Source organism: Scyliorhinus canicula, chromosome 2 (assembly GCF_902713615.1).
Source record: "Scyliorhinus canicula chromosome 2, sScyCan1.1, whole genome shotgun sequence".
In the NCBI taxonomy this organism is placed as follows: domain Eukaryota; kingdom Metazoa; phylum Chordata; class Chondrichthyes; order Carcharhiniformes; family Scyliorhinidae; genus Scyliorhinus; species Scyliorhinus canicula.
Window position 1 is genome coordinate 222,248,148 of NC_052147.1, and position 13,155 is coordinate 222,261,302.

At 49.4% G+C, this 13,155-nt stretch overlaps 1 protein-coding gene across 1 annotated transcript in view; it reads right to left on the reverse strand.

Moving 5' to 3' along the window:
* pla2r1 (phospholipase A2 receptor 1) overlaps positions 1-13,155 on the reverse strand; it is a 208,688-nt gene that overhangs the window by 124,499 nt on the left and 71,034 nt on the right. Inside the window, exons 8-9 of the mRNA XM_038789643.1 lie at positions 9,956-10,113; positions 2,295-2,402 (exon numbers count right to left, since the gene is read on the reverse strand). Of these exons, the coding sequence (XP_038645571.1) occupies positions 2,295-2,402; positions 9,956-10,113 (266 nt within the window). The remainder of the gene's footprint in view (positions 1-2,294; positions 2,403-9,955; positions 10,114-13,155) is intronic.

Below are 13,155 nucleotides of genomic sequence, written 5' to 3' on the forward strand. Positions count from 1 at the left end.
TAAACTTTTAGAGTGTAAGAAAGTGCATTTGTTTACCCATGGTTTTGCAGATTTAAGGAGGTGTGGTAAGGAAACGGATTTCCTAAAAGCCACCTTCCCTTTATTTCTTCACCTCCTAATAAGGAAGGCACAAGTGACTGTTAGAAGGAATGGTGAGAAGTTGGGGACTTATCTTCATTATTCTGTGCTGACGATTGCAAACCAACTGGACAGTAACACAATAATTCCTTACAACTCCTATGGAACACAGCTTTCTGAACGGGGGGAAAGCTGAACAATGGGTGCAATCAGTGACCTCTGGGAAAGCCTCAGCTGAAATACAGAAATATGTTGCCTCATTATGCTGGTCAGTGGAAAACTGATTATATTATTGACCCGACAGAATGATGGACTTTTCATACATTGGTGAACAACACTGGCAGCGCAAATTGATAATGCCAACAACCATCAGAGGTGTACACAGAATGAGCGATCATATCTGCATGGCTTCCTAACAAGACAATATTGCTCTGTCACCTCAAGTAGCTGTGTCTGTACCAATAGATCCTGGAGGACTGTGGGCCTTGATGATACACCACTTACCACTGGATATTATAGGTGCAGCTTTCCTGATATAGGTGGCTTTCCTCTGTCAACAGCAATAATAGCTGAAATATTATTAACAGTTGACAATAACTGCATCCAATACCTACAGTATGCAGCTCAAAATCTGCACAACATTTATAAATTAATCTAACTTGTCAAAGACTCACTCCTGCAGCAATGCTGATTTTGTGCTGTGAGGTTCACAACACTGCACATCAGCTATGGAATATGATACACTCTTCACTTAACTATTTATTGGCTCTGACTTTGCTGTGAACAGTAAAGGAATGGCTTTTTCCATTAACCTTGCATACAACTGACCACAGACTTTTAGAGAGCTTGTCAGCAGAGATCTCCTCTCTCTCCAGCATGTATAAATTAGGCTTCCTCTACACAGGGGATGTGTGGCATCTGTAAGAGGAGAAGCAGTAGTGAAGCTACTGAACATATCAGGTTCAAGAACCTTGTCTGACACTCACAGAAATCAAAGTAGGAAGTTAGAAACAGTATGGTAAAGACATTGTACAAAAAGCCAAACTAAGTTTGGGACATAAACGTGGGATTAAGGGAAATACATAAAAAAAAACAGTAAAACTACTGAAAAAATCTTGAGTGTTGATTTTCTCATGAGGGAACCAGGCTCCACACTCGTCAAAATATTTTTTTCAGTGCCAGACAGGTAGTTCAGCATCATCATCATTATTACTTAGTACACCACTAAAATTAAGTTACTACCAATTGAACAAGTCTTAACTTTCTCTGCCATTTTAAGAGTGGTAATAGTGGGTAATTAGCCCAGGTTCACATCATAACACTGATTGCTGCACAGATCCTATTGGCAAAGACTGTAACAATGGAGGAGCAGGGTATCAGTGACAACAATTTCTAAATTTCTCTGTTTATCTGCAATGTGCAGATGCCATACATTGCTGTCAGCTTTCTTATTCATCTTCTTGAATTCTCTGAATTAAGGAAAGTCTGATGACCCACAGGCCAAGCAAGATCTCCACCACGGACAGGGCATGAAGGGAGATCCCAAAACCACCCCAGCCAGAATGGAGATCGAACTTTGTACCATTGGCACCAATTTGTTCCAGCCACCTAAGCCAATTAGCTCCCTCATCAAGGATTCAAAGTTGCTGTGTCAACATATAATTTTATGTGCATGTTATAGCCTGGAACTATGGATAGGGATGGTTGACCCTCCAATTTCCTCCCATTACACAGCTGACTAGGAATCTCTCCCATTGTTACCACCGGCCAATAGCTTATGTTGGAAGGATTTGGCTATATTACAAATGTACATTCCTTGACCATCAAGTCCTCAAGTGGGATTTGAACCCAGGCTTCTGGCTCAGAGGCAGGGATTCGACCCACTACACCAGAAGACCTCCTTTTGTTAGTTTTACCTAGCAATAATAGCAACCCTCACTGTTGAGTACAGGAAAATCCACAGCATGATGCCAAAAATAATAAGCTTAACTACTCTTATGCCTTTAATACTGCAGCACAAATAAGCCACTTCCTGTTATTTGATGGTATGTCAGAAACAAGTAGGAATCATGCAGTAAATCAGCCTCTTGATAGTATTGCTCTGCTACCCTCTTATAATACAGATGTTCCATCCAAAACCAATAACAATTTCCTTACAATAATGGTTGAAATATTAAAATAAATCTATATTGTATTCCCAAGAATAGATATCTCACCCCAGGACAGCCTTTATCCTTTCCTGGTTGCTTTTGTTCCACTTTTCCTGGTTTCTTACAGATGCTCCACATAGTTTTCTCACAGTCTTTAACTTTCCATTGGCCGTTCTGTAAGTTAAAATTTAAAAACATGTTTAATGCAATGACATAATGAAAATAACAAAATAACACATTACTGTGCTTTTCTGAATCCATTTGTCAATTTGCAAACATTTAGCTACGCAAATCTCATCAGATGTTTGTCTGCTCTGGTCCAAATATGGTGCGACAATTTTACATATGCAATGATCGAGGTCACTAAAAAATATTAACAAGTGAATATTGCAGATTTAAAAAAAATTACGGACTTCAGGTGGCGGCGGGTAGGAGGAAGCCGCACTTTGGAGGGCTCATCCCGAGAACTGATTAGTCGGAGTTTTTATGCCCCGTCCCAGGAGCAACTTTTGATGAAACAAGGGGAGGAAGGCACAGAAAAGAGAGATGTCCAAATCGCAAAGAAAAACGGCCGTGAAATTGGGGGCTAATGAAGGTCCGCCAGTGGGTGGAAAACTTGGCTCAGTAACTGGAAGGAAGGTGGAGGCTGGGGCGCCAGGTGAGGCCGCACTGCTCACGGCAGAAAGGATGACCAAGGCGATGGCCGTGGAATTTGAAAAACAGTTCACAAAACACATGGCAGCGCTGAGGAAGGGGATGGGGGCAATATTGAAAGTGCTGGTGGAGGAGGCGATTGCCCCGGTGAGGGCGGCGGTATCAAGTGCAGTGGCTGAGGTGCAGGAGCAAGGTGAGACACTGAAGGAAGTGGAAGAGGCACTAGCGCAACACAGTGATCAACTCACCTCTATGGGGAAGGAGCTGCGGAGGGTGATAGGGACCAACAACGGTCTGCGAGCCAAAATGGAAGACTGGAAAACAGATCCAGGTGGCAGAATCTGAGGATCGTGGGTCTGCCTGAAGGGGTGGAAGGCCCGAGGTTGATGGGAGTATTTTGCCATGATGTTGGCGGAGCTGTTGGGAGAGGGGGAAGATCCCTTTCGATACAAACTGGATCGGGCTCACAGGTCGTGGAGCCTATACCAAAGGCGAGTGAGCCACCAAGAGTGGTGACTGTTTGTTTTTGTAGGTACTGCGTGAAGGAGAAGGTCCTGCGCTGGACAAGGCTGAAGCGGGAGGTGCAGTGGGCTGGAGTTTGCATACGCATATACCAGGACTTTACAGTGGAGTTGGCGAGGAGGAGAGCATCTTTTGGCCGAGTGAAGATGGCACTGCATAACAGCAAGGTGCGGCATAGTGTATCTGGCTAAGTTGAGGGTAACCTACAAATCCAAAGACTTTTATTTTGAGACAGTGGAAGTGGCGGAGATGTTTGTGAAGGCAGAAGGGCTATGGCAGAATTGAGAAATGGGATTGAGGACTGGTCTTGTACTGAGGGTAGGGGGTTGGTAGGAGAGTATGTAGCTGTATGTAGCTTTATCTTTTCACTGCATGTTGTTGTATGTACTAAATGAGTTGACGCTGTCTATTTGGACAAGGTAAGAGTTGGGACTTTCCTTTGCAATGATGGTCCTTTGGGGCTTCTGTGTTTATGCTGGGGGTTGTGTGTTAAAGGGGATTTCTTTGTTTTCCTGGGACCAGGCAGGGAGGGAGGAGACCGGAGCGGGGGCCTCCACGCTGGCCGGTTTAAGCTGGCCAGTGAACAGGAGTGAGGCGGGGGAAGGGGCTGCGGCCATCAGGGCCTGGTAGAACAGGTTTCAATGAGTTTAGCCGGGGTGAAAAGCTGGGAGAAGGGACCGATACTGGGTGAGGTGTTTTCGAGAGGAAGTGGAGGGAAGGAGTCTGGGAGGGGTGGGGGTTACAATTCATGGGAGTCATTCATTGTACACTTCCGGGGATTGGATGGCCTTGAATATTAGTTGGGGGGGGGGGGATTTACTATGTGTGTTAATGGTGACCATGAGCGATTCCTGATTCCTTTTTAAAATTTGATGCTTACATTGTCATGCGGGCTGTTGTGTGGGGGTTGGTGGGAGGATGCAATCTTTGCTATTAATAAGGGGTTTGGCATTGTATCCGTTACTGTTTACTGTTTATTGGTGGGGGTAAATTTTGAAGAAAATGTGAAAAAGGAGAATAAAAACATTAAAAAAAAAATTACTACTGCCTGTAAAATGAAGATAATTGAATCATCCGGCATTCAACATTGTTTTACTATATTAAAAAAGCTACACAAATCTAAGTTGTAGATGTACTATCAGACAGATTATTGTTGTGTCATGATAGAGGAAAATAAAGCTTTAAATTTTTTTTACAGCACATACCAAAGAAGGGTTGCTGCCTCGGATCATTAAGAATATAAGAAGCTGACTTCCGGTGGCGGCAATGAGGACCGAAGCCACACATTCGGCAGCTCCCGCTGAGAACGGACTTTGGGGCTCTTTTCAGAGCCCCCAATAGAGCTGTGGCGGCAAATCCCGAAGTGGGAAGAGGTCAGGAGTCGACCCCAACGGTCCTATGGTCCGGACCAGGAGTGGGGTAAGGAGAAAACCGGAGAAAGCACCCCTGAAAAAGCGGGGGAAGGAAGACAAAATGGCGGCCGCTGAAGGTAACCAACAGGGAGCTGGTGGAGACCCAGACAGCCCAGGGGGCTGCGATCCGGGAGCTGCAGCAGCAGGCCTCCGAAAGGGAGGATGAGGTCGTGGCTGTGGCGGGGAAGGTGGAGATGCACGAGGCGCTCCATAAAAGATGGCAGGAGCGGTTTGAGGAGCTGGACAACCGGTCGAGGAGGAAGAATTTGCGGATCCTGGGCCTCACGGAGGGGCTGGAGGGGTCGGACCTAGAGGCCTATGTGGTGACTATGTTAAACTCGCTGATGGGGGCTAGGTCCTTCCAGGGGCCCCTGGAGTTAGAGGGGGCGCACAGAATTCTGGCTAGGAGGCCCAAGCCGAATGAGCTTGTGTTGGTGCGGTTCCATCGGTTCGTGGATCGTGAGTGTGTGCTCCGGTGGGCCAAGAAGGAGCGGAGCAGCAAGTGGGAGAACACGGAGGTGTAGATCTTCCAGGACTGGAGTGCGGAGGTGACGAGGCGGAGGGCCGGGTTTAACCGGACGAAGGCGGTGCTCCATAGACGGAGTGTGAAGTTCGGCATGTTGCAGCCGGCGCGTCTGTGGGTCACCTATAAGGATCGGCACCGTTATTTTGAGTCCCCGGAGGAGGCGTGGGCCTTCGTGCAAGCCGAGAAATTGGACTCAAACTGAGGGTCTAAGAGGGGGGATGCTGTATAATACTGTGTTTGTATTTGCCTGGTTTAATGTAAGACGTGTGTTGCCCTTAGGGTGGGTGGGGTGATGTCGATTTGTCTTTTTTGTATGGGTTTTTCTGCAGGGGTCGGGTGGACGGGTTTGGGCAGAGGGGTAAACGGGGAGTTCGGGGAGCTGGTGGGGGGGACTGACAATGGGAGTAGCCCTGGAGGAGGCGGGGCCGGGCCAGTCGAAAGCGTGGGCTTTCTGCGGGGCTCCCGCGCTGGGAGATGGTGGGGGCGGGGTCGTGGCTGAGAAGCGCGGGTCGTTGCTGACTGTTTTCCTTTCCTGCGCAAGAGCGGGGGGGGGGACCTGCTGACGGGCACGATGGAGGAGGGGTAGTCCCACGTGGGGAGGAGTCAGAGGTAGGGCGGGAGTCGCCGGGGTCAGCAGAAGTTAGCTGGCTCACGGGAGTGCTATGGAGGGGTCCTAGCCCCGGGGGGGGGGGGGGGGGGGGGGGGGGGGGGGGGGGGGGGGGGGGGGGGGATGATGGTGAGTGGCAAGCTGCAGGGGGAGCGGGTGGTGTTGGTGAATGTATACGCCCCAAATTGGGACGATGCTGGGTATATGCGGCGTATGTTGGCCCGCATTCCGGACCTGGAGGTGGGGCCCTGATCATTGGGGGGGGACTTCACGCGGTACTGGATTCCCCATTGGATCGATCCAAGTCCCGGACGGGAAGGAGGCTGGCGGCGGCTAAGGTGCTGAGGGAATTAATGGACCAGATGGGGGGGTGGATCCCTGTAGGTTTGCGAGGCCTAGGGCCAGGGAATACTCGTTTTTCTCCCACGTACATCAGGCCTACTCGAGGATTGATTTTTTTGTCCTGAGTAGGGCGTTGGTTTTGAGGGTGGAGGATGCGGAATACTCCGCCATTGCCATTTCAGATCATGCCCTGCACTGGGTGGACCTCGGGCTGGGGGAAGAGAGGGACCAACGTCCGCTCTGGCGCTTGGAGGTGGGGCTGCTGGCAGATGAGGAGGTGACCAAGAGGGTTCAGGGGTGTATCAAGAGGTACCTTGAGGCCAATGACAACGGGGAGGTCCGAGTGGGGACGGTCTGGGAGGCATTGAAGGCGGTGATGAGGGGGGAATTGATCTCCATCCGAACCCATAGGGAGAGGGGGGAGCAGAGGGAGAGGGAGAGACTGATAGGGGAGATAGTGCGGGTGGATATGAGATATGCGGAGGCTCCAGAGGACGCATTGCTGGGGGAGAGGCGTAGCCTTCAGGCCAGATTCAACCTATTGACTACCAGAAAGGCGGAAGCTCAGTGGAGGAAAGCACAGGGGGCACTGTATGAATACGGGGAGAAGGCGAGCAGGATGCTGGCACACCAGCTTCGAAAGCGGGACGCGGCCAGGGAGATTGGGGGAGTGACGGATAAGGCTGGGAAGGTGGTGCGGAGGGGAGTCGATGTTAATGGGGTCTTCAGAGACTTCTATGGGGAGCTGTACCGGTCGGAGCCCCGGTGGAGGGGGGTGGAATGGGGCGCTTCTTGGACAAGCTGCGATTCCCGAGGGTGGAGGAGGAGCAGGTGGAGGGACTGGGGGCGCCGATCGAGCTGGAGGAGGTGGTCAAATGGATAGGGAGCATGCAGTCGGGGAAGGCGGCGGGGCCAGACGGGTTTCCGGCGGAATTTTATAAAAGGTATTTGGACCTGTTGGGCCCCCTGTTGGTCCGGACCTTTAACGAGGAAATGGGGGGGGGGGGGGGGGGGGGGGGGGGGGGGGGGGGGGGGGGGGGGGGCTTTGCCCCCCAACTATGTCACGGGCGTTGATTTCCTTGATCCTGAAGCGGGACAAGGACCCTCTGCAGTGCGGGTCATATAGGGCGATTTCGCTGCTGACGCCGACGCTAAGCTGCTGGCAAAGACCCTGGCCACTAGAATAGAGGATTGCGTGCCCGGGGTCATTCATGAGGACCAGACGGGGTTTGTGAAGGGAAGGCAGTTGAATACGAACGTGCGAAGGCTCCTCAATGTCACTATGATGCCGGCCATGGAAGGGAGGCGGAGATAGTGGTGGCATTGGATGCGGAGAAGGCCCTTTGTTAGGGTGAGTGGGAGTATTTGTGGGAGGTGTTGGAGAGGTTTGGGTTTGGGGAGGGATTTATCCGGTGGGTGAGACTGCTCTACGAAGCCCCGATGGCGAGTGTAGCCACAAACAGGAGGAGGTCGGAGTACTTTCGGCTGTCCCGGGGGACGAGACAGGGGTGCCCCCTGTCCCCCTTGCTCTTCGCGTTGGCGATTGAGCCCCTGGCCATGGCATTGAGGGAGTCAGGGAACTGGAGGGGCCTGGTGCGGGGTGGGGAGGAGCATCAAGTGTCGCTGTATGCAGACGACCTGTTGCTGTATGTGGCGGACCCGGTGGGGGGGATGCCGGAGGTGATGAGGATTCTTAGTGAATTCGGGGGTTTCTCGGGGTATAAGTTGAACCTGGGCAAGAATGAGTTGTTTGTGGTGCATCCGGGGGATCAAGAGGAGGGGATTGGTAGGCTCCCATTGAAGCAGGCAGGGAAGAGCTTCAGGTACCTAGGGGTCCAGGTGGCTGGGAGCTGGGGGGCCCTGCACAAGCTCAACCTCACAAAGTTGGTGGAGCAGATGGAGGAGGAGATTAAGAGTTGGGATATGTTACCGCTGTCACTGGCGGGGAGGGTGCAGTCTGTTAAGATGACGGTGCTCCCGAGGTTTTTGTTCCTGTTCCAGTGCCTTCCCATCCTTATCCCGAAGGCCTTTTTTAGGAGGGTCAACAGGAGTATCACGGGATTTGTGTGGGCGCATGGGACTCCGAGGGTGAGAAGAGTGTTCCTGGAACGAGGCAGAGATGGGGGGGACTGGCGTTGCCCAACCTCTATGGGTACTATTGGGCTGCCAACGCAGCGATGGTGCATAAGTGGGTAATGGACGAGGAAGGGGCAGCATGGAAGAGGATGGAGGCGGCGTCATGTGTGGGCATGAGCCTGGAGGGAACATGGATCGGGGGGAGGGAGAACTGTGTATATGGGTCTGTGGGATGTGGCGGGTGCTATCTCTTTCCCTTTTGTTGGGTGTTCTTTTGTTTTTTTGTTTTTCTTTTGTTTGTAGTTGCTTTTGAAGTTGGGTGGGAATTGTTCTTGGGGTGTTACCGCGGTTGTTTTGTTAATAGAGTTGAGTTGTTTATATTTTGTAAAAATTTCAATAAAAATTATTTTAAAAAAACATATAATAAGCTGTAAATATGCTGTTTAGACACTTAAGCATCATGGCATCAAATGCAAAACAGCTAATCCTGACAACTAACATCAGTCTTTCAATGAATATTGTGAAATGTTCTTATTTCAAATGCAAAGATACATTAAAAAAAAATTAGAATGCCCAATCAATTTTTTTCCCAATTAAGAGGCAATTTAGCGTGGCCAATCCACCTACCCTGCACCTTTTTGGGTTGTGGGGGTTAAACCCAAGCAGGCACGGGGAGAATGTGCAAACTCCACACAGACGGTGACGCAGAGCCGGGATCGAACCCGGGTCCTCAGCACCTTAGGCAGCAGTGCTAACCACTGTGCCATCATGCCACCTAAATACAAAGATACATGGGTGGTCAGATAAGATGATGAACTCTTCCCTATTGCAGCAAGTTAAAAAGATTGGATGGCAAAAAACCCCCAGCTAGCTTGCAAACATACAATTCAGGGATAAGTGCAAGAACAGGTCATTGCGGACGGGTTAAAATTTACCTAAAAAGACATCAATCATTGCGCTAGAAGAAAAACAGGCATTCAGCCACTAACTCACTTCTTCTTCAGAAGATTTACAATCACTGAGTTTCCCCGAGTTACTTAATACTTTGAAAATAAGTTCCACATGAATGGTCCGTTATCCTCAAAGGCATTCATTAGACCCCCAGATCAGCTAAACACCCCACATCACACTGACCCATTTGCTTCCACAAATGAGACCTGTGGATTTGAAGACTTGTAATAAGTTTTGATAAGGATTACAGGAGCCTTTTGAACAAAAAGTGTGGGGCTTATCTAAAAATTGTGCGCAGAATTGGCAGCAGATTAAATAACAAGACAGAAAAGAGTGGGTAACTATAGCTAGCCTATTTCTAAATCTGCTCTTGTTATGAAAACTTCGATCAACTTTAATCCATCCTAACAATTCACTTAAGTAATGTTTTTCCAATGGAAAAATCATCCGTGTTTCTGAACTGTTAATTCTAAAGAAAACCACAAAAAGGGTTTTATTCCTGAACTGCTGAATCGCATATAGTATTTGTAAGGTTAACAGAAGGGATATTATTTCGAAAGCAGCACTCCCATAGTTTGTGGCTAGACAGCAAAACAACAGTTCAAGAAGGCACTGAAATATTAGTAAATATATTTACAATCTTCTGCGATGACACGCAGTGTTCTGTGGTGTTATATGGAACATGTGGTTCATTCTTATGCCAGTAAGTGAATGTCACAGGTGATCCTTCTGACCATGCAAACACAGCTGGTGTCCTGTTGTTGGCAAGCCCAATCCAAACTTCTGGAACAGTTTCTGGCAGAAAGATGATGTGTACATATATTTAGTTAGGCCTAAAAGAGTATGAAGTAATTTTCTCAGTACACAGCTCCCAGTTCTTTCCATATCCATATCACTTTCATATTCAAGGCAGCAATTAGGTCAACATGGTGCAAAGATTTACCCTGAGGGTCTGGTTAGCTTAGTTGGCTAAATGCCTTTCGTGTTGATCGGATTAACATCAACACCACAGGTTCAAGGCCTGTCTCCTTGCCCCACCCATAGTAGAAAAGTCACTGCACCATGCTGCGGTTCAGTGAATAATCGCCAAGGACCTGGCGTTGAACAGAAAACTCAGAAACAATCAATTAATGATTTAATGGAAACATTTCTAAGTGTCATTTGCAGGGTGTTTCTTGACAGCTGTGTTGGCGGGACTCCGACCATATTCAATGGCACTTAGTGCAGGAAATGAGCCTCCATGAGCATCTTGCCATTACGGGCTGTCTCGATGTCTGATTCACCGGACATGCGCCTCAGCAGCTCCCCAGAAACAAGGCAGCTGCTATTAAATGCTCCCTCATCACACACTTAAGCCAACACAAGAGCATGGAACCATGCACACCTGCTCCTCACTTTGGGAATGCCAAAGAGGTGCAGGTTAGGTGGATTGGCTATGCTAAATTGCCCCTTAGTGTCCAGAAGGATAGGTGGGGATACTGGATTACGGGGATGGGGTGGGGGCATGTGCCTTGGTAGGGTGCTCTTTCCAAGGACGGTGCACATTTGTTGGGTCAAATAGCCTCCTTCTCCACTGTGGGAATTATATGGTTTTATTCTTTAATGCTGACCTGACCAAGCTTCTGGACGCTGTGGACATGAGATGGGACATCCTGTTCCCTGGAGGGGGTCAAAGGGCTTGCATCATGGCCACCAATACGACCTGGGAGGTAGTGGCAATGGCTCCCAGTGCAGGCAACATGGCCAGGAGGACTGCCGTCCAATGTTGGAAGACCAACCTCCACCGAGCTGCAAGGATAAGTTACCACCTCTCACCTGGCATCAGTTCTGCCCGCCACCCCTTAAATTCCCAACCCCCACCCCCGAAAAATCACTGATACATTGCTCCCTTTTCACATGCCACCTTCGTGCTTCTTACTCAGAACCCCTTGGCACCCACCAGCACAACCCTTTCAATGTCCCGTTGCGGTACCCAAACCTGCCACAGTCTCCCCTGATCCATCAAGCGCACATCTCACAAAGCCCTCTCTTTGTCTCTGCAAGAGAAGATAGTCCATAATATGCTGGAAATGGCTAAGACAGGAGACAGAGTACTAGAGATCCGAGTCCTCACCCCTTGTGTGGAAGGTGCCTGGAGATGGTGGGGTTGACCAAGACGAGAGCAGTTGCTGACAGCGACGTTGGCCTGCACCACAGAGGTGAGGATCCATTTCCCCTTCACCCAGATGACCGGTCTCAAGTGAGTTTTTCATGTTAGGCAAAATTATCCTTCCCTCTCACTGACCACATGTCCATTCTCTCGCCGGATCTCCATCTGATGGGGCAGGGCCATCCAGAGTCATCCCCTTGCCCCGCTACCCAAGGGAACACCTCAAGAGGAGAGCACCATCGAGGCGTCACAGCTATCAGCCCCACCTTCCACCATAGCAGAGATACGCACCTCGGTGGGTGAAATTAATGGACTGGCTTCTGGGGCACAATCTGGCGAGCATTACACAGTTGCTGATGCCCATCAGGTGGAGGGAGGAGCACTCAAGGGAAAGAGCCATTCAAAAGTCATTGACTTTGGTGGGATGGTAAAATCCCACCGGCATACATACAAGGGAGTCAGCAGTCAGAGGTTTGCTGAATCCCGGGACTCAGATGAGTCCCAGTCAGATGCTGAGCCTCAGGACAAGATTATCCCAGGGCTGATGCAGATGCTAGGGAATGGCTGCAAGATTGAGGAAGGGCCGCCAGCGACACTCTGGAGTGTACATAGCCGATTGGCGGAGTCCCAAAGGCTAAGGCGCAGGAGATAATGCCAACAATGTGTGGCACCGAGGCTAACACTGCTAGGGTGGCTGCCACAGTGGAAAGCCCGGAGCACAACATCGGCATCTTGAGTGGTGGTTATTCCCTTCGCAGCAAAACCCGGCCGTTTTCCAGGCAACTCTCTGGAGAGCTGTAGCTCGGTAGATAGGTGTGGCGGTGTCTTGCGGTGTGACTTCTAAGGAGTGTCCTGACCAAGGGTCATAATGGCTTGGAACATTGGGCAGAATGTATGTCGGTGGGATTTTACCGTCCCTCCAAAGTCAATGATTTTTGAATGGCTCTCTGCATTTTACAGCCCCACCCCATCATGACAGGGCTGTAATATTCCGCCCATTAATCCTGTTTCTATCAGTTTCCAGAATGTTCTGGTTTAATCCCAGGAAGTCTTGTCTGTTCTCTGCCACACGCTGCACGAGGTTTGCCATCCAGCAGACCAATCCATTGAACCAAAGGCAGAAGATGACTTGCAAGCTGAATGGCATGCATGACAGGAGGACACTGGATAAGAAAGTGCGAGGCTGATTCTATCCTGCAAGCTTGTGAGATTATCAAATACTTCAACATTTATGATAGAAATTCAAAAAAAAGAATGACATTTATAGTGATCTTTCTTCTGCCACAAACTACAAGTCACTTTGGTGCAACCTTCCAGTATCTGTCTTAAGTGCTCCTTTATCTACTCCTTTGAGGTTTCAGCTTGTACTTTACATGCCTTCTCAGCATTCAGTGTGCAAACTTGAGATAATCATGGCTAGTACTCTTGGAGATCTTAGATCTGAGAAAGCCCAGCTAATCTTGTGACTCCAAGACTATCACTGGACAAGGTGATCACAGGGGAACGAGCAGGCCATCATCCTGAAGGGGGGCAGCTTTCACTGCCTATCAGACTGCTGCCATTCTTATGGGGTGGTGCCTCAATATTCCTATTAAACAGTGGGAGAGCAGACTGTGCCCTGATGTCTTAAAAGTCCCTATCAATGCTTTCATACGAGGTTAGCCAGTATGGCTTCAGCACATGCATCT